This window comes from Phalaenopsis equestris, unplaced genomic scaffold, assembly GCF_001263595.1.
Source record: "Phalaenopsis equestris unplaced genomic scaffold, ASM126359v1 Scaffold000455, whole genome shotgun sequence".
Lineage (NCBI taxonomy): Eukaryota > Viridiplantae > Streptophyta > Magnoliopsida > Asparagales > Orchidaceae > Phalaenopsis > Phalaenopsis equestris.
In genome coordinates, this window is record NW_018164896.1 from 618436 (window position 1) to 640939 (window position 22504).

The 22504-nt window shown below is 36.6% G+C and overlaps 1 protein-coding gene across 1 annotated transcript; it reads left to right on the top strand.

Annotated features, from left to right (window-relative positions):
- Positions 1-15839: 15839 nt before the first annotated feature.
- On the top strand, positions 15840-18572 carry LOC110027864. Its single transcript, XM_020729478.1, has 10 exons — positions 15840-15978; positions 16069-16182; positions 16282-16395; positions 16475-16894; positions 16996-17321; positions 17406-17505; positions 17634-17693; positions 17774-17857; positions 17957-18061; positions 18210-18572. Exons 1-10 carry the CDS (start codon positions 15904-15906, stop codon positions 18510-18512), a joined length of 1701 nt encoding a protein of 566 aa, XP_020585137.1. The 5' UTR covers positions 15840-15903; the 3' UTR covers positions 18513-18572.
- The last annotated feature ends 3932 nt before the right edge of the window (positions 18573-22504 follow it).

Here is a 22504-nt window from a genome sequence, read left to right on the forward strand (position 1 = left end):
TTCTATGGAATGGAAGCAGTCAAACTGGCAAATTGAGTAGCTAACAATTGATATGATCAAAAGCGTCTTGACACACTTTTTTCCAGTGGAAATGGGCATCCTTCTTGACCAAAGTCGAGAAAGGACGACATCGCTTAGAGAGATTTGAAATAAACCTCCTATTGAATGCCATCTTCCCTTGAAGGGAACCCAACTGTGTTAAGCTTGTAGGAGGCTCCATATCTATGATGTATTTAATCTTGGTAGGTTCTATCTCAACACCTCTATGTCAGACTATGAAGCCTAAAAACTTCATGGAAGAAATGCCAAAAGCGCACTTTAATGGGCTCATCTTCATATCATACTTTCTAATGCGTTCAAATATGACTCTTAGATCTAAAAGATGGTTCTCTTTAGAGAGACTCTTGATTACTACATTGTCGATAAAATCATTGAAGATATGCGCCATCGCATGTTGATATGTTGCCCTAACATTTTTCAAGCCGAAGAGCATAACCTTGTAGCAAAAGATGCCTATAGACTTACAAAGCGCGTATGCTCTTCCGCTTCAGAGGTCATCCATAGTTTGTTATCCAGACAAGACATCCATAAAGTAAAATATTGCATATGTCGAGATGACATCTACCATCAGCTCTGGGATTGATTGAGGAAAATCATCCTTCAGGCATGCCTTATTCAAGTCTCAGGGTGGTCGGTCGAGGCAAAGTGGCAATGCCGATCATTTCAGAGTAGTTGGTTGAGGCAAAATGTAATGTGTGAAATGCAATGATATGATGTAAGTGATAACAAATAATTGCAAGCCATACTCGTGCTAATGATCTCATATCAACACCTTGGGTTTTAGCTATTTGATTTAAAACATAGCCGCCTCCTGCTTTGGTGAGGCACGTAGGAGGCTTTACATTCAGATTTCTAAAAAAGAAACTCTCCAAAATGTTGTGGAAAGGCGCGTAGGATGCTTTACATTTGGATTTCTAAAAAAGAAACTCTCCACAATATTGTGGAATGGAGTAACTACAATGATTTTTCCATTCCACAACTTGTGATTTTGCAAAGTGAATTAGCTACAAAGCTTTTCTCATTTCACAAAATCCAAATATCTCAATCCCTCCAAGGAGGGTTGGAAATGCTAAAGCAAGGCGAAATTAGGATTTCGGCTCATTAGGATTTAGGTATAGGGTTTGCAACGGAAAATCACTCGGCTTTGCAAAGGATTTGACCATACATGTGCTTCCTAACCTAGGGCTTCACCTATAAAATCAACGACCAATCCAAAGGTGTGTGGTTGTGCCAACTAGTGTCAGTTGGCTAACTTGCTTCGTGTGGGTGATCGAATCCGCAACACCTAGGGCTAACTAAGAAAAAAAAGCAAGGTTTGAGGAGGTTATACCATTGTTGTGGTTAATGAAAGTCTAGGCCTTGCTTGTGACAGAGAGATTCCAGCGACGCTCCAAGTATCGGCCTTTGCTCCCCTTGAGCAATGAAGTTCTCCTTGGAAGGAGTTTTTTGTTGCAAGTGCAACACCACCCTTAGCTCTTCCTCTCTGTTTTCTTAGATCGAGACAATTGTCGAGAAAGAAAAATGCGAGAGGAAGGGGAAGGAAGGAAAATGGAGAAATGAAGGAAGAAGAAGAAGTATAGAGAAGTCCTCTGATAACTCGCCAAAAATTCTTCAAACATTCCTGTGATCCCTCCTCAAGCTCTTTGCCTCTCCCTTATGACACAAGAAAGAAAAATACGAGAGAAGGAAGAAGAAAGAAATAGATAAGAGGAAGAAGCAAAAGAAGCCCAGGTGAAGAAGCTCTCCCAGAACTCCCCAAAACTCACCCATGCTCTATATTTGCTCCTGACTCTCACTAAGAAAAATGAGTGTGCCCCCCCATATCTGCCCCCATATGAAGGATATTCGTTGAGGTTCGAATGACCATTTGCCTCTTTTGGCAAGCACCCAGGTGAGCTCAGAGACCATTTTTTTTTCTAGGACCAGCCCAACTGTTTGTCCCAACAGTAGGAAGAAATCCAGATGAAAAAATGGGGACCAACCAGATTGCCTCTTTTGGCAAGCACCCAGGTGAGCTCAGAGGCCATTTTTTTTTCTAGGACCAGCTCAACTGTTTGTCCCAACAGTAGGAAGGAATCTAGATGAAAAAATGGGGACCAACCAGGCTGATTGTGTGTGGTGTGGCCAGGCTACAAATGCGGTGTGTCCACTCCTGGGCATGGTTACATCTAGCATACTTAGGGCCATTTCCTATTTTCTGGTAATTCGATCCACATGAAAAGGTCCGAAAGGACCTTCCCAAGCAAAAATGACATTCCAACGCATCTGCGATGTTTGTTCTGCCATCCAGAGTCATCTAAAGTATAATTTCCCACAAGTAAGCCATTTTAGGGCCTAATTCGTTTTTGTTACGCCGAACAAAATTCGTACGGTCGGGGTTGTCCCATCAATATAATGTCAGCTGGCCCTCGTCTCATCGACAACCAAAGCTTAACAAAACGATCTTGGCCACATGCCATATGTTTGAAGGTGGATGTCTTGGCCTCGAGGAGTCTTATGTGTGTGAAGCATACCCCAAGTCATTCTAGCGGACATCCTATACAAGTGACATCAAAAATTGATGCCAACAACTAACTAAGACCTATGTAGCTCACAACTTATGCATCTCCTTACTACGACCTCTATGAGCAACCGACACTTTTGTAACCAACATCTAAGACCCACATGGACAACTACTATCATGTTTTTCAACTACATTCATTACAACAAGTTGACATACAACCAACTTCTACAATATTTACAATGGACTATTGTCTGATCCATAACAATCATCTACGACCTCCACGGCTCTTACTGCTATTTTTGCTAAAATATCATTGTAGATTAACTTTGTAATCCCATTTTTTCTAACTCATAAGAAGAATATATCTATGTGCTCACCGTTATTTAGTGTGTTAAGTAATGTGGAGACCCAGTCCACTGCAATTTAATTGACTTCCTAATTAAGAATCTCACTTACCTCTCACCTAATTTCCCACCTACCGCTCACCTACCACATCCCATCTAACGCTCACCTACCTCCCACCTACCGCTCTCCTGATTTTTATAAATAGCCTCTTATGGCTTGTCATAAAGCCAAGTCAGGCCAAGCCAATCCAAGCCAAGTTCTCTAAGAGAGAAAGAGAGGAAAAGAGAGAGAGAGAGAGGTAGGGAGGAAAAGAGAGAGATTTTCTTGTAAACGTCGAGGCTCTCAATGGTGTAATTCCTCGAAGAAATAAAATACTCTACAGCTTCGTGGACGTAGACAAATTTGCCGAACCATATAAATTTGTGTGTCACTCTGGTGATTTTCTGAGTGTAATTTTTCTCGTTCCATTTTTCGCTCTATTGTCATCATTGTTTTTCACAACAACTAGTATCAGAGCCTTGGGTTCAAATCTAAGGAAGAACGATAGACAGAGACAAAGTGATGACATCGGAGATCGAGAAGTTCAATGACACAAATTTTACTTACTGGAGGACGCATATAGAGGACTACCTCTACGGGAAAAAACTTCATCTTCTGTTATTGGGAAAGCGGCATGAAAAGATGGACGAGACGAAATGGAATCTTTTGGATCGACATGTTCTGGGGGTTATTTGATTAACCCTGTCAAGATTGGTTGCCCACAACGTCATCAAAGAGAGGGCTACTGTAGATCTCCTGACAGCTTTATCACGTATGTATGAAAAGCCATCGGCGAATAGCAAGGTGCACCTGATGAAAATGTTATTCGACTTGAAGATGACAGAAGGGGAGTCTGTTGCTCAACACCTGAATGATTTCAACACTATCACAAATCTGTTATCGTCTGTTGAAATTGATTTTAATGATGACATACGTGAGCTGGTATTGTTGGCTTCATTGCAAAATAGCTGAGAAGTCATGAGGATGGCAGTTGATAGTTCTGCAAGTAAATCTAAGCTGAAATATGATGATATTTGTGATTTAATTTTGGCTGAGGAGGTACACAGGAAGGATTCTAGCAAGGCATCGTATTCAAGTTCGACGCTAAATGTTGATTATAGAAGGAGATCACATGAAAGGATCTCAAACAGAGGAAAATCAAAATCAAAGTTTAGTCAACAGACAACCTGCTGGAATTGTGGCAAGGCTGACCACATAAAAAGGAACTGCAGGAATCATAAGAAGAAGGAGAATGATGACACTAATGTTGTAACTAAAGAAATACAATATGCACTATTACTGACAGTTCACAGTTCTGTTGATGACTGGATACTAGATTCAAAAGCTTTCTTTCATACATCTTCTCGCCGGGAGTTAATGTGAAATTATGTTGCAGTTAACTTTGGGAAGATATATCTAGCTGATGGAAAAACTCTGAATGTGGTGGGGATGAGAGATGTTGATATTGCACTCCCTAAAAAGAGCAAATGGACTTTGCAAAAGGTTAGGCATGTTCTTGATTTAAAGAAAACCTCATCTTAGTTGGGCAGCTCAATGAGGGTGACCATTCGGTAGCGTTCTCAAATAGCACCTGGGGTTACTAAAAGAGCATTAGTACTGACTCGGGGGAAGAAAACTGACACACTATATATGCTACAGGTTTAATCAGACATGGTCACATGAGCCAGAGGTGCATTATGGCAAAGCAGAAGAAAGTCGGTTTCCTGAAAAGTGACAGAGCGCCAAAGGCAGGAAAACCAGACCTTATACAGAAAAATGGCGGAGAATCACATAGTTATGAAGAAATCTTACAAGATGAGAATTTGAGCAAGTGAGAGCTGACCAAGAAGGAGGAGATAGATTCCCTGCCAGAGAATCAGACTTGGGAGCTGGCAAAACTTCCACCAAGGAAGAAGAAATTGCACAACAAGTAGGTGTACCGGGTTAAGACTGTGCTTGGTGGCAGTAAAAGGTACAAGACTAGACTTGTTGAAAAGGGCTTTCAGCAGGGGCAGGATATTGCTCATGCAGTGGGAGTTGTAAGCAGATACAAGAGTAACCCAGGACAGAGCTTGGTGGTACAAGAATACGTTGAAGGTGATATATCAACTGAGGGTGAAACTCGTAAAAAGCTCAAGTTGTGCTCAACTTCAGCTGGTCTTCTGACATGAAGATAAGGGCTTTGAGTTGTGTAGGTGGAGGATATCATGCTTGAGGAAAATGTCGGTACAACTAGTAGATGATGCAGCCAGTTGGTGATGTAGTCAATGTCTCAGTCTCCAAGTGGGAGAATTGTTGAGTAATGTGGAGACCCAGTCCACCACAAGTGTAATGTGGAGACCCGGTCCACCACAATTTAATTAGCTTCCTAATTAAGAATCCCACCAACCTCTCACCTAATTTCCCACCTACCGCTCACCTACCACATCCCATCTAACGCTCACCTACCTCCCACCTACAGCTCTCCTGGTTTTTATAAATAGTCTCTTATGGCTTGTCATAAAGCCAAGTCAGGCCAAGTCAATCCAAGCCAAGTCCTCTAAGAGAGAGAGAGAGGTAGGGAGAGGAAAAGAGAGAGATTTTCTTGTAAACGTCGAGGCTCTCAATGGTGTAATTCCTCGAAGAAATAAAATACTCTACAGCTTCGTGGACGTAGACAAATTTGCCGAACCATATAAATTTGTGTGTCACTCTGGTGATTTTCTGAGTGTAATTTTTCTCGTTCCATTTTTCGCTCTATTGTCATCATTGTTTTTCACAACAACTAGTATCAGAGCCTTGGGTTCAAATCTAAGGAAGAACGATAGACAGAGACAAAGTGATGCCAGCGGAGATCGAGAAGTTCAATGACACAAATTTTACTTACTGGAGGATGCATATAGAGGACTACCTCTACGGGAAAAACTTCATCTTCTGTTATTGGGAAAGCGGCATGAAAAGATGGACGAGACGAAATGGAATCTTTTGGATCGACATGTTCTGGGGGTTATTTGATTAACCCTGTCAAGATTGGTTGCCCACAACGTCATCAAAGAGAGGGCTGCTGTAGCTCTCCTGACAGCTTTATCACGTATGTATGAAAAGCCATCGGCGAATAGCAAGGTGCACCTGATGAAAATGTTATTCGACTTGAAGATGACAGAAGGGGAGTCTGTTGCTCAACACCTGAATGATTTCAACACTATCACAAATCTGTTATCGTCTGTTGAAATTGATTTTAATGATGATATACGTGAGTTGGTATTGTTGGCTTCATTGCAAAATAGCTGAGAAGTCATGAGGATGGCAGTTGGTAGTTCTACAAGTAAATCTAAGCTGAAATATGATGATATTTGTGATTTAATTTTGGCTGAGGAGGTACACAGGAAGGATTCTAGCAAGACATCGTATTCAAGTTCGACGCTAAATGTTGATCTTAGAGGGAGATCACATGAAAGAAACTCAAACAAAGGAAAATCAAAATCAAAGTTTGGTCAACAGGCAACCTGCTGGAATTGTGGCAAGGCTGACCACATAAAAAGGAACTGCAGGAATCATAAGAAGAAGGAGAATGATGACACTAATGTTGTAACTAAAGAAATACAATATGCACTATTACTGACAGTTCACAGTTCTGTTGATGATTGAATACTAAATTCAAAAGCTTCCTTCCATACATCTTCTCGTCGGGAGTTAATGTGAAATTATGTTGCAGTTAACTTTGGGAAGATATATCTAGCTGATGGAAAAGCTCTGAATGTGGTGGGGATGGGAGATGTTGATATTGCACTCCCTAACAAGAGCAAATGGACTTTGCAAAAGGTTAGACATGTTCTTGATTTGAAGAAAACCTCATCTTAGTTGGGCAGCTCAATGAGGGTGACCATTCGGTAGTGTTCTCAAATAGCACCTGGAAGGTTATCAAAGGAGCATTAGTACTAGCTCGGGGAAAGAAAACTGACACACTATATATGACTATAGGTTTACTTAGGCGTGGACACATGAGTCAGAGGTGCATTATGAAGAAGCAGAAGAAGGTCAGTTTCCTGAAAAGTGACAAAGCGCCAAAGGCAGGAAAACCAGACCTTGTCCAGAAAAATGGCGGAGAATCACATAGCTATGAAGAAATCTTACAAGATGAGAATTTGAGCAAGTGAGAGCTGACCAAGAAGGAGGAGATAGATTCCCTGCCAGGGAATCAGACTTGGGAGCTGGCAAAACTTCCACCAAGGAAGAAGAAATTGCACAACAAGTAGGTGTGTCGGGTTAAGACTGTGCTTGGTGGCAGTAAAAGGTACAAGATTAGACTTGTTGAAAAGGGCTTTCAGCAGGGGCAGGATATTGCTCATGCAGTGGGAGTTGTAAGCAGAGTTGTACTTGCTGAAAAGGGCTTTCAGCAGGGGCAAGATATTGCTCATGTAGTGGGAGTTGTAAGCAGATACAAGAGTAACTCAGGAAAGAGCTTGGTGGTACAAGAATACGTTGACGGTGATATGTCAACTGAGGGTGAAACTCGTGAAAAACTGAAGTTGTGCTCAACTTCAGCTGGTCTTCTGACATGAAGATAAGGGCTTTGAGTTGTGTAGGTGGAGGATATCATGTTTGATGAAAATGTCGGTACAACTAGTAGATGATGCAGCCAGTTGGTGATGTAGTCAATGTCTCAGTCTCCAAGTGGGAGAATTGTTGAGTAATGTGGAGACCCGGTCCACCACAATTTAATTAGCTTCCTAATTAAGAATCCCACCAACCTCTCACCTAATTTCCCACCTACTGCTCACCTACCACATCCCACCTAACGCTCATCTACCTCCCACCTAACGCACTTCTGGTTTCTATAAATAGCCCCTTATGGCTTGTCATAAAGCCAAGCCAGGCCAAGCCAGGCCAAGCCAAGCCAAGCCAAGTCCTCTAAGAGAGAAAGAGAGGAAAAGAGAGAGAGTAAGGGAGAGAAGAAAATCTCTATTTTCTTGTAAACGTCGATGCGTTCTACAGTGTAATTCCTCGAAGAAATAAAATCCTCTGCAACTCCGTGGACGTAGGCAACTTTGCCGAACCATGTAAATCTGTGTGTCGCTCTGGTGTTTTTCTCCGTGTAATTTTTCTCATTCCATTTTTCGCTTTATTGTCATCGTTTTTCACAACATAGTGAATTATTTAAAATGGGTTAGGCCCCATGATTGTTTTCATTTTCGAGGGGTTTTTATATAAAAACTTATGGTGTCTCTATCTATCACTTTTATTATCTTAGTGTGTGCTAGATTTCGTGTAATGCTAAGACACAAGACAATCACTCTACCACAATAAATGTTCTAGCACGCATTAATATATATAAATATATATATATAAACCTTTTATATGTTTATCGTGAAGGGTGTTTGAATAGCTTGATTTATTTATTGATGCCTTTTTTGGGTCCAGAAAGGATGACTCCTTGTAACTTCTATTAATTATACTGGTAAATATTATTTTACTTTGCTGATTAGATCACATAAATCATCTTTTAGATTATTCACAGAAAAAAAAAAAAATATATGCTTACGTCACTTTACTTCAATTCTCTGATAAATATGGCATGTTAGCTGAAGAGAAATCAGTATAATTTGGTCTTCACAGATTATAAGAAAATAAAAATGAGTCAATGACAAACTTGGCTTAAAACTGAAGTCGTCGCAGTAAGTTTCGATAAGGCTTGCTCAGCAGTTGGGTCAATAATTTTAGTAAATTTCGTGTCAAGTTATATATTTTAAGCATTAATTGAGAAAGATTTTTGGACCATCGAACTCAATCATGTGGGTGAAGGTGACGGAGGCTGTGAATGACATAGGGTCCATTTGGCCAGTTTATTTGATGTTGTGACGTTTTGAAAACACACTTGATCTGTTTGGGTAAACTGAGTTTTGGCAGTGTTTTCACACCGCACCTGTCTAGGTGTGGTGCAGCGTTTTCACACCGCACATGTCTAGGTGTGGTGGCAAAGGTGCGGTGACAATTTTCTAACAGCGGTCTGCTTTTTCAAAAAAATAAAAATTTATAATAGTCACCACACATAGCTTATCAATAGATTATTTTTAATCAGCTTATCAGTAGATTTTTCAATAAGCTGCAGCTACCCCCAACAGACCCTTGATGTCTAAAGGGTGAAAAATTGATAATTAAAAATAAAACCGTAAAAAACCTTGCCATTTGCTAAAAGCTTATATTCGACTTATTAAACAACGCAATTTTGATTCATTTGTTTCCAATTGAACTCAAATATCTTTTTGAGTTTGACTCGTAGATAATCCAAAAATGAGTGAAATTTTGTTCTATCATGTTCAACCCATTTTTATTTGAAATAAATAAATATATATAAATTATTATAATATTTTTTTCTTCAATTTTTTATATTATATCTAAGAATTATTAAATTTTATAATTTTTGTTCGACGGTGCAAAGAACAAATGAATTTAAATCTAGCTGCGCATGAATATGCAATTCATGCTATTTCAAACAAGAGAGTATATGGAGAACAAAAATTAAACAAGTTGAATACGAACAAATACTAGGCCCGCTCAATTAGAAACTAGAGAGAGAGAGAGAGACTTGGATCAATCTCATGCTAAAGTTGATGATTCCCTGACGCTGGACTTAGGATAATAAGAAAAGGAGCACTTTAATACAGCATTATTAACATAATTCTAAACATCATTTAAAGTGCAACAAAGATTAAGCTAATCATTAAGAAAGCTAATTTAATCATAACCTGCAGTTACGAGCTTTTCTTTATATTCAGTTGAGTTGCGCATGACATGATATCCTGCAACTTTGTGCAAGAATAAAATTGTTTTAAAGGCCTTTAATCTACCAGAAAGATGAAAAAGCTGGCCTGCAGAGATCCACAAAGTATTGTGCTATGATTGATAATATTTGAACATAAGTGAGATACATTCTCATTATTTATTAAGTGATGGGAATTGTTTCATTTTTACAAATTTATAGTATTAGAGATAAATAAGTGTCTTAAGATTATAGGATGATCTCATATGCATTTAAATGAGTTGAGGACAACACATCGGAGACATAAATACTTCACTTCAAAATTAAGGAAAAAACTAATAGGATTTTACTCGGTTGAAATCCTTCTACTAGTGTGTGTAGAGATTGGCTTTGTGAGTTACATTTTATAGGATTGTAATAGGAGTCTTAAGGTTTTTTAGAGTTGTCATCAATAATAGTTTCAACAACAGTAGCCAATGAATGTCATAAGTAAAGCAACAAAGGACATGATTTGATCACTGTACTGATAAAAGGGGAGATTCAACTACTAACAGGATTAGTATCGAATGCTAATGTTTGGCAAGTATTAAGCATCAATAATTATCAGGTGATATTAAGTGATGATCGCAAGGAAGATAATAAATTGGGTGATTGTATCACTTTCATGATTGGAAGGGAGAGCTAATTAAGACTAGCAAGATGAATATCCAATGTTAAAAGATGGCAAACTTCGGACTTCTTTCACTCCAAAGTATTAGGAGACGGTAACTAGCTAGATCATCCTAACTGTTTATTACAAATTATGCAGATTTACATGTATTATGCACTCATGAGCATAATAGGATAGGTTTCACATAGATAAACTACAATTAATTGTAAGCCAAAACTATATATTGATGATCATTAGTATTTTCATAAACTTTTTAAGTTATAATTTGATAATCACGCTCCATAGGTTCACGAATTTGAATATTAGATACATTTATCATAGAGATAATAATATATGTTTAAATGTCCAAAACCTTTTATGTTAAACCCTAACCTTAAAATTTGATTTATGTTCATTGCTTTACATACACAATTCATTAGTCATTTTTAAGGAAAAAAATAATTAAGGTAAAATTTTAATATTTAGGGCTTAGCTTCGTAACACAAGATGATGAAAGAAATTATAGGAAAAATATGTTTACCAAAATTTATGGGGTCTATTTTTATTGATTATTACAAAGACAAATGGTCATCTAGTTGAAAATAGATCAACATAGAGGAGTTATTATCTATAATAATTCATCTTTCCAATGATTAAAGAAGTCATGATAAAACCATTACAGCTAAATGAAAATAAGCGACAAGAGGTAGAATGTATTAGATGTTAGAAATTGAAAAGCATCAATTAAGAGGTGAGAAAATAAGTCAATGTAGTTATTTACTAGTGAAAAATATCCGACAACAAAAGAAGAGTAAGAGAAATTCAAATAAGTAGAGCAATAGAGAAAGAGGATTTGAGATTCTAAATTAGTTTTAAAAATCTATAACTTTCATACAGCTTCACATTTTACTCAATAAAATCTATCCAAAATGCATATAATTAAGACATTTATAGATTTCGGGGAGGGATTTTCTCACCTATTTTGTCGAAATAAATCAAACTAGTTCCTTGAACCAAAAAACCCAATTTATTCTCTTCTTATTTGATAAAGTGATCAAAAGAACCAGCTCTAAGCAAGCCCACCTACATTAAAAAATAAAGTTAAATTCAACTAACTTGAGGAGATAGGTTAGCAAGAAGATGTACACATACACAAGTAATAGGTGTGACCAGATTATTTCTATATCATAAACCCAGCTCAACTTGTTGTTGGCAAAGGATCATTATAATACGTGTCTAAAAGCTTTAAATTGTGAGGGATTGGATCTCATAAAATCACCCAAAAATTTATTTTATTTGGCATGCAATGCTTTGTTACACATTTTATCAAAAACAATAACTCACCTTGGCTATTCATCTCAAGAACTTGACGACTTGTCCGATATGATTGTCAAAGCAAACTAAGATATTCTTATCCATAGAACTCGCCGATTTATCCCACAAAGGGATTCAAGCACTGTAGAGTTAATCATCTTATGTTCTCACAAATACCAAAAATATTTAGCTAGGCAGTTATGCCTTTTATATATATATATATATATAGCCCGCTCACGATAAAATGAGATAGAGTAAAATTCAAAAAAATTGTTAAATGAGCAAGTCAATTAAGATAAAAAAAAATTATGAGCGCAAATCTTTCAAAATTGAGCCTACTCGTTTGGTCCCACTAACCAATAATCCATGTCGTGGACAAATTATTCCCTTTGGATAATTATCCCCCACGAGACCCAATCATGGAGCTTGTAGGACCTAATAATAATCTGAAACACAAAATTTTTGACTTTTTTTTTCTCTTTGAACTGGGGATAACTTAGTTCAAAGACAAAACTTTCAACCACTAGGTCAAGAAGGCTTGCATATGAGATTTTTTACTTAGCAATCCCCACATGCGATATGTCGTGGATTTATTTTGTGCAATTTTTATTTTTCATTTATACTTTGTTATTTAACAATAGAATAAAAAACAAGGAATTTAGTCTACATTACTTGATTACTATTTTGAAAAACACATGCACTTGTTTCATGAAATACAAGATGAAAGTCCTTGAAAGTTTTTGGAAATGATGCTTTAGTATAATGATAGACTCTATTTATGAAAGTATGCCACAAATAATTAGTGATCAAGTGTTATGGCTTCTTTCTAGGGCACGAGAAGCTTCACACGGGTATAGTTCGTAATCTGTTAGCCAAGTTGTCTTGCCTGCTTTCCTAGTTATCCTACATTTCCTAGGTATTTTTTTCATCCATCTCTGTCTTATATGTGATCCTCTATTTCGTTATACTTTTTATTTAATAATTTATCAAAACTTTTTTTTATTATCTCCGTTTCCAGATCTATGAGCAAGTTCTTAACTTATCCATTTTCTTCGAAAATAGCCTTGTCCTCAAGGTTGAGAGATGGAGATGATTTTCATAATAAGGGAAGGTCTTCCCAACTGGCTTCTTCTTTTGTTGCAGCTGGCCATTTGATTTAAAGTTGTGTTCTTTTCATATCCTTTTTGTGAATATATCTGAAAGCTAAGATGGCTTATGGTAAGTTGATGTGATGATTATGGAAGCTAAGTACTGTTTGTTGTTCCAGTCAATATGGGCAATTATACTTCTAAATACTAGAGCATTTACATAGCCTATAATTTATTATAATGCACTTTTAACCATAGAAACAAATAATGCATAAAATTTTTAGTCTCCACGATCATAATTATTAACCCCTTGTTGTGAGAATATGTACTTCCTGACATAGAAATGAAACACAAAGAACACAAGCAAACACAGATCGTTTACGTGGTTCGATCCAACTGGATCTACGTCCACGGGAGGGAATCAATCAAATAGTTCACTAAGGCAAAAGAAATGGAGAATACATATCTTATACATAGAGATGAGCCCTCATATTCCTTCTATGGCCTCCCTCTCAAGCGACACCTTGATACAAGGCCTCAAGATGCTCTCCTCCTCTCTAGCTCTCTAGCTATTCTCTCATCCTTTGTGCTAGCTTAAGATCTCTTCCCTTGCTCTCCTAAGCCTCACACCCTCTCTATTTATAGAAGCAAGAGAGTGGTAGGTGAGTGGTAGGTGAGCGGTACTAAATTACAAAAGTGTATTTTTACCTTAGTTCAATAATTGAGTGGTCAAAATAACATCCCTCTTAGTTTATTTATTCACAAACCTAGAACTTAACTTTATTTGTAATTTTGTATTAGAAGCAAAAGTGCATTCTATGAATTCATTAATTATTTGTGCCTTTTATGGAATGAAATTTGTAAGAAAATAAATTAAAGCATTTATATCATACTAATTTTTGAAATTTTCATTTTAGTCGTATCAAATTGGTTATGATCATTATAAGCTTTTTATTTATTAGATAATTAAGAAAGTAGTTTTAAAATGATTGTTATTTTGCTCTCCTGATTTAAGGTTATATCAACATGCCACCATTTATAAGTATAATCTTTAAATGTATTTTTGAAGTCCTCCACCGGTGTCACAATCTCTTCTCATAGTCAGGCTTCTCTTCCATGGAAATGGACTTGTTGACCAGTGCTTATGAGCTGCAACGAAGATATGACCATTCTCAAGGTTGCAATATTTGCATTTTTCATTTAATGCCGGGCCTTTTCTTTCGACTTGTTCAAACTACTTAAATTTCAAATGTTGCATTAAGTTTGACAGTGATGAATATTCCATATTGCTGAAGCAGTCAGACCTCGGGCTTGATTTTATTCGTTCTGTGATTTGAGGAATGGTCGTTTAATTTTCGTAGCCCAAAGTACTTTAATACTGTCAGAATTGAATGATTTTGGGTTCGTTGGATTAGTCTTGTCGGGACGCTTAATTTTAATCGAAGCGTATCAGATTTGGAATCCTTCTAACCTTTCAATTAAACACTAATAGCTTTCAAAAATAGTTTAACGATTTATTCTAGGCTTGATTTTACTCGAATTAGACCAATTTTGATATCATTGAGATTCTCTTACTAAGCCGGCAGTTTGATTGTAAGCTTGTTGAAATCGAAGTTTTGGATAATTTTTTCATAAGAGTTTGAACAATTTTTGCACAAAAAATTACATCAAAATTTGTGAAATATCCCGAGATTCGTGCTATAAAATGGTTGATGGTGTACCAAATATTAATTCTCTTCACCTTTGTTAAACCTTTTTTAAGACGATTTTTAGATGAAGTTTGATCTAAGCTAAAAAGATTGGAAATTCAAATCAAAGAACAAATCCACTGGAATATTCTAAAAAGGATGGTGTTTGGCCGTAGACTGAATTAACGTTAAATAGGATTTATTAAATCATGTAAATCCGGACTTCATTTTTGCACAAAACGGCAGCAAGAAAATCTTAAATCGGCTAAATTTTTTTGCACAAAACGGCAGCAAGAAAATCTTAAATCAGCCCACAGTGGTATTTACGTCCTAAAACAGATGGAAAGCAAGAAGAAACTTTGGAACACAAATTTTCAATTTGATGTTTGGCCTGATTTAAGGAGTTAAGCTAAATTCATGGCTAAATTCTATTTAAATAATGCTACCAAACACCCCTGGTTTTGGAGAGCAATTTGTAATTCTAACCAGTAAACTAACAATCAATTCTTAAGACCAAATAATGCTTTGGCAAGAAGTCACCTTTACGAACTGCTGGGAGGATCCTAAGATTTCATGAAAGCGAACCAAATTCATTCCCAAAACATTACACAGATTTTCGGTATTGCCAAAAGTGACAGAGAAGCATATTTCTGAATTCTTCAGTTTGGCTTGAAGAACCATTTAGCAGTCGAGACTTTGAAGGCTGTTATAAAAGTGCAAAATAAATACCAATTTTCAGCTTGTTCAAAGGCTATGATATCATCTGCCGAACAACAGATGGCATAGTCTTGAAGGCTAATTTCTCTTCTCTTCATGAATTCCATCATAGTCCGTCTCGGTTTTCTCGGTGACATGCGTCTTTACAAACTATACCGCAATGAGCTATGGGAGCTCGGAATGTTTTGATAAGAATTGCAACCTTTTCACTCTTTCAGTTTCTTCCAGTAAGCAGTTGGACTGGTTCGTTTTGGTTTAATATTGCGGTCTAAAGGAGCAGCAGGAGGAGAGAAGATGAATTCCAGAGTATGGACCGCAGAGCTTGCCATTAAAGCAGCTCCGAAGAACGATAAAGTAAGAAACTTTGGCAGAAATGAGTGATGGCTATCGCCTTCCTCCTCTCCATTCGGATGTTCTCGACTTCTGAAAGTTGGGCATTTTATCGAAATTCGACATGGGTTTGTGGTTTTCTTGTGCTTCGATTGACTGCTTTTTGGTATTTTTGGTATTCAACTAAGTTCCTTAGCGAAAGTTGGCGCTATTGCGTGAATTTTAAAGCGTATAGTTATTCTTCGATACGCTTTCTCGGGCTTTTTTTTCGGATTAATTTATTTAGTATTTTTCTAACAACTGTTGGTTTCTTAGTGCGTCGGATTAATGTTTCCACGAATATTTATTTTACATTTGCACCATTTTCTTCTCAAGTTCTCTTTCCTTCTCTGCTTTTCAGGGGAAAGCCTTCGATTCCAAACCAGCTCTTAATGGGTGCTTCGATTTCACTTGGGAACCCTTCCCTTGTGGACAATGCGAGCAATTCGGACGAGAAGCCAAACGGGGTATTTTGATGAACTGTTTAATGTCCATTCATAAAAAAGTAAATATTTTTTTCTAATTCAAATTTTCTCTGTAAATCTCTCTGGATGAAGAAGATGGAAGGGAGGAGGTCGGAGGCAGCGGATAGATGTGAATTATCAGATTCATTCCAAGGCTCAAAACGAGGCATGTGGAAGAAGGAAGGGAAGATTGCTCTGCTGCAAGATGTATTCTTTCTTTTGTTGATTCAATCTGGCTCGCAATTCCACTCTTCCCACATAATGCTCTACTATTAACAGTTTTCTTCCATCTATAACAATTTGCAGGTTGATAAGCTGAGAAAAAAGCTTAAACTTGAAGAGAATGTCCACAGAGCATTGGAGAGAGCTCTTACAAAACCATTGGCTCTTCCTCGTCTCCCTCCTAATCTTCCTTCACATGTAAATCCATTCAACCATTCTACATTGTCTTTCTCTAGATGTTCGCGCCCTGAAATTCTATTCTTCCCTTTATATCAAGATCTTAGAGCTTCTTGCTGAAGTAGCCGTGTTAGAGAAGGAGGTGTTAAAGCTGGAAGAGCAAGTACTGAATTTCAGGCAATGTCTCTACCATGAAGCCATCTACATTTCTTCAACCAAAAGAATCATGGAAAACGGAACAGATCTGTGCCATGTTGGATTCTCATCACAGAAATCTAAGAATTCAGAGCAGTCCAAAGCTCAGTCTCTGTTAGCTAATTCTGATCCTTCAACTGGTAGCAATTCTCCTTCAATGCGTTGGTATTCAGATAGATATCCAAACCAATCTTCTTCTAATCGGTTCGCAAATGAAAAGCGGTTTCCAATGAAACTCATTTCTTCCTTCGCTGAGGACTCTATCAAGAATATCAAGCAAACAGTTGCAAAGAAAGCTTCAGGATCTAGAGTTCTGGATTCTCAGGTGAAATATCTGTGAACCTCTCCTTAAAACTGTTTATTTTAGTGAAGATTATATTTTTTACGAATTAATACTTTGTTTTTTCTTCTTGTTTCATTCCACAGCAAGAATTCCTTCAAACCAACAAGGAGAAGGTATCTGAAGATATAAATGATGCAAACAAGCTGTCAGAGGAAATCTTAAGATGCCTCTTGAGCATTTTGGCACGAATTAGCTTGCCAAAAAGCACAGCAGCTGAGAACAAGATACTCCCATCAGTATTAGTTTCTTGCGATAATTTAAAGGATGAAGAGTTGCAGGATCCTTATAGTATTTGCACAGAATTTGGAAGGAGGGACATCGGTCCATACAAGCATCTTCATGCTGTGGATTCAAGCTCATTTGATAACAATATATTCTCAAAATTTTCATCTCTTTATCATAGACTAAAGCAAGTTTGATTTTTTTTCTTCTTTTTTTTCCTAACTTGGATTCTTTTCTCCTCATGTTACTTATAAAATTTATCTTTATTTAGATTACTACTCGGGAAGCTTGCATCTGTTTGTATTTCAGAGCTTACTCATCAGCAAAAATTGGCATTCTGGATTAATATGTATAATTCATGCATGATGAATGTAAGCTTATTCCACAATATTTATTTGATATTATTCACTTCATATCTGAACCCAAATTGTTAAATTTTGATCAATTATCATTTGACATAACAGTAATGCAGTATATAAAATCCTCCTTTGTTTTCTAGGCTTTTCTAGAGAATGGTATGCCTACCAAACCAGAGACGATAATTGCACTGATGTCGAAGGTTTCTTGACTACTTTTTCCAGTCTTCTGCTATTCGAAACAAAATCATACTCTAAGAACTCTGTTCCTCATTCAATTCAGGCAATGGTGAATGTAGGCGGGCAATTGTTGAGTGCAATGACTATTGAGCACTTTATACTTAGATTGCCTTACCACTGGAAGCAAGTAAGAGGGACTGCTTTGAATTGCTTCAAAATTTTAATTTTGACATTGTCGATAGACTAATTTATAAAAATTAATTCTGCTTTACATACCTCACTTAAGCAATTAAAAGGCGAAGCGATGACAAGGTGGAGCATTTTTGGGTTAGATCGGCCTGACCCATTGGTCACATTTGCTCTTTCATGTGGAAGTTGGTCCTCCCCTGCTGTAAGTTGTTTTTAGCACTGAGGAAAGCTAATGCAGTAAGGCTGCTTCATTATAAGATTGAGCTCATCAAATAAAAATTCAAATAATTATATTTACATAATTTTTAACAGAAAGCATCTAAATTGTTCTTGCCTTAATTTGATAATAGGTGAGGATCTACACTGCTTCTCAAGTAGAGCAGCAGCTAGAAGAAAGCAAGAGGGATTACTTACAAGCTTCAATCGGCATATCAAAGCCGAGCCAAATGGCTATTCCGAAGCTTTTGGATTGGTACCACTTAGATTTTGCTAAAGATATGGAGTCGCTGATGGATTGGATTTGTCTTCAACTGCCAAGCGAACTAAGGAAAGATGCAGTTCAATGCCTTGATATGCGTAGGAGAAGCGCAATTCCTCGGCCAATACAAGTGCTTCCATATGAGTTCAGATTCAGGTATCTTTTGGAGCCATAGAAGTCTCTTTCGCTTTGTATGATCCAAATATGATATAGATTTTTCAAGGATTGTTGGTTTCAGCACACATTTTCATAATCACATAGTGAAAAATTTTAGTATTTAATTTGTTTGATCATTGTATTGATCGTCACGTTTGTTGAGGATTATTTATTGTACAGATTTATTATTGGTGTTGAAGTTGAAGATAGTGAATGATGCAAAATCAGTTCACTGTCAGAATGAAGAAATAAACTCCTTTGTATCATTATTGAGGGGTTACAATAAACTTGTAATATTTTATGTTAATAAAAACAATTGCATTGGTTTGACTGATATTTAGCTTATTCTTGTCTGAAAATGAATTCCTGATTTGCAATGATGATATAGATAATAGGTAGGGGCTTCAAGTTGGTTTAGCCAGTTGAGCTCCAATCCAACCCAAATTTGCAAAATTTTAACACACCACATGTTTTGAAAAAGTCACAAAGTAACCAGTTTAACAACTTTATAAACAAGTATAAATGAAAAGTAATTAATACAAATAAAATACATGAATACAGAATAAGGAATTGCTTATCAAATGATAAATGACATATAATATAAATGAAGTTAAATAATAAATTTGTGCGGTTGGGGGGTCAAGCTTCAATACAACCCAAAAAATTAACCAGAACCCAATAAAAAAACAGATGGGGTTAACCCGAAATTTTTCAGGTCGAATTCATGTCAGTTTTGATGTCGTATCTAGGGCTGTCAAAAAAACTCGTTGTTCGTGAACTGTTCGTGTTCGGTTCGGCGCATGTTCAATTCGTTCGATAAGTAAACGAGACGAACGTTAACAAATTTTTTTTGTTCGACTAGTTAAACGAACCAAACACGAACAGTGATGCGTTTGTTCGTATTAGAATCGTTATTGTTCGAAATATATAATAATTTAAAATAATTATATATATATAATTTATGATATTTTAAATAATTAAATTTTATAAATTATAATATATAATAAATTAATAATAATAATATATTAATATATTATATTAGTAATATACTAATGTAGATATATTTATATATATTAATATTAGGGATGTCAAACTGCTCGTCGTTCGCGAACAGCTTGTGTTCGGCTCGTGTTCGACTCGTTCGTTAAGAAACGAACACGAACAGTGACTTCACGAACAATTTCAAATACGAGCTTATTTCAAACAAAGTAAATTTCAAACGAACCGAACACGAACACAAGCTCTGTTCATTTGTTTTCGATTCGTTTACACCCCCAGTCGTATCATTTATTTACATTCCTAAAAATTAGTGTTGAGAAAAAGAAAAATAGGTTCCAGTACCGATATTTGTTTTTGCTGTAGGCCATTACAAGAATTGTAAAAGTTAATTTTCCTCTCATAGCCTACACAGCTCAAACAATAAACAATATTTAATTATAATTATAAGATTTATGTAACAAGTGGTCAACCTCAACGGACAGTTGATGCGACTGAGTCCTGCAACTAATATTCATAAGATGTCTCCGACTTCCCACTTGTTGCAGGTAAATGGTAAACAAAGTGGGGGGAGAGGAGGTTGGTTCCCAGCTGGGTGGCAGCCGTTGCTCTGGCTTTAAATACAAATATGTAAAACTTCCCAAGACTGAGAATTGCTAATCTGAGCTTAGTGGTGATTGCTATTTTAGGCAACGGAGTGGCGGACCACTTACAGAAGGAAACAGCCTGTTTTTTGTTGGCAACGATGGGGTTTGGCTTCCTCTGTTTTTTACGTCATGATGACGGTTAGATGAGGTTAGACTAAAAACTAACTTGGACAAATATTTTTTTTTTACATTTCTTTGAGGATTTAAGCTTTTTTTTATTATTTTCTTTGACTTAGCTCTAGGAGAGAATTGAGCTAGGGTCCGAGAAGAAAAAGGTGTTGAACGCTTTTGGGGAGTATAATCTCATGTAATCAGTGAACCTTGTAAAGTAGATGGAAAGAGCAAATAATTTTTTTAGAGAGAGTCCGCGGGAGTTTGAGCCTCCTCACTTCTTCACCTTTACCTTCTATTTATATACCATAGAGCCTATGTGCCATGAGGTCTGAGGAATAAATAAAAGGCTACATTATAGGTCGTACTGTATGGAACCTAAGTGGACTCGATGTTGATAAAATCTTTGGTATGGATGTCAGACGATCAATAAATAGGTATGTACTAAATGACTGAATATAATTCTCTTTCTACTGCCTCAAAGAACTATTCATCAAACTCAGTAATGTAGTTAGGTAGCTATCAACAAGTTTTGAGGGAAGATTCTACTATTAGAAGAGAGCTTAATAAAAGAGCTTGTGTCGGAAATTTGAGCAAGCTCGGTTGAAGGAGCTTTCCTGAAGGTTTAAGGTTGGTAAACCCAGTTGGAGGAATGCTCGCACGTTTGTTGGCGAGCTTCAGAGATACTCTCTAGGTCCTTCCGAGCAGCAAAAAGTTACGTAACTTTTCACCTCCAAAAATACAGCTAATAAATACGAGCATAACCAGACCATAAGTAAATGGTCAATGTGCTCAATTAATCTATTAGACCCATGAGACCTACTTAGTACTGGATTACGAGCATAACCAGACCATAAGTAAATGGTCAATGGGCTCAATTAATCTATTAGACCCATGAGACCTACTCGGTACTGGATTTTTGTTGCTTAAGAAAACTCATTTTTGGATGTACATTTAATTCTTGGATTATCTTAGCTTTTCGGCATGATAATGCGAGAAAAATGACAAAATAAGAGAAAGAGTTGCCTCTATGCATCACTAGAAGAATGAGAAAGTCCCAACAAGCATTCTACTCTGTTGAGGTTTGTTCATATTCAATCAAAATGGTGATTTATGTCGCCAATAAGCTTTTTATGACTATGCCTTGAAGCTTGGTCACAAAAGTTTACTATTGAGCTTGTACTATTCTTCCTCTTGGGGATCAAAAGCTACACCTATAGGGAGTAGTCACAAGTCCTCTCGAGTAATTGTGTACTATTTCTCATTCAGAAGCTTTTATTTTTTGGGTGGCGGATGCACCCCATTGATTCCCTTGTTGTGATTCGTTCAGGATATAGAAGGACTCTTTCTTGTTGTTGAGTTACCTTGGGCGAGAGTGCCTGATGTAAAATGAGGAATGAATGATGTAACTTGTTTCTGTCACTAGGAGACTTATGCTGCCAAGAAGTGGTATAATAGTGTGTGAAGAGTTTGATGTGATGTTAAATATTTGAGTGATTTGTGCGTAAATATAAAGTTGAGGTGTGAAATATGAAAATAAATAAGAATTGTGAAAATTTTTGGAAGCAAATTGTTCAAAAATTATTAACAAATCAATAAATTATTAACTAGTTGCTATCAAATTATTTAAATTTTATTGTATCGTGAATTATCATTGGTCTCAAACCACCAAAATAAGGACTTGTTATAGGAGAATAATATAAAAATAAAAAAAAAATAATATGAAGATCAAGATGAAACAAAAAAAGGCTTCATATCTCTCTTATTATTATTATTATTATTATTATTTTTTCAGAAGCAAGAAAAATAGTCTCTCACCTCATAGATGATCTTTCATATTTATAAGTTTGTCCACAGTTGGTTACATAAGTGACAACATAAAAAGAGAAAAATACATTGAAACCGTGCTAGTATGTTCTTGTGTGTAGCACATCATATGAGATTGAGTTTTTAGGCTGCAGGACGAGTTGATAGTCAGGCAAACTTGTCGAGTTAGTCCATTGATCGAGTTTGTAGAATTATAATAGGTGAATTATCAGACAAATTGGTTGAGCTAATATTTAATGTTCTGTACAACTGAATCTACTGGATTTTAGTTCAGCGACTTCGTTGAACTGTATATGCCAAATTGACTTGCCAAGCTGGTTGGGTTTGCCCGCGGCTTGTGCTTTCCACAAATATTTATACTTGAAATATTTGTCAAATCACGTGCCTAAGTTTGTCCCTTACTTTAAACTTGACTCAGCTTTTATAATTT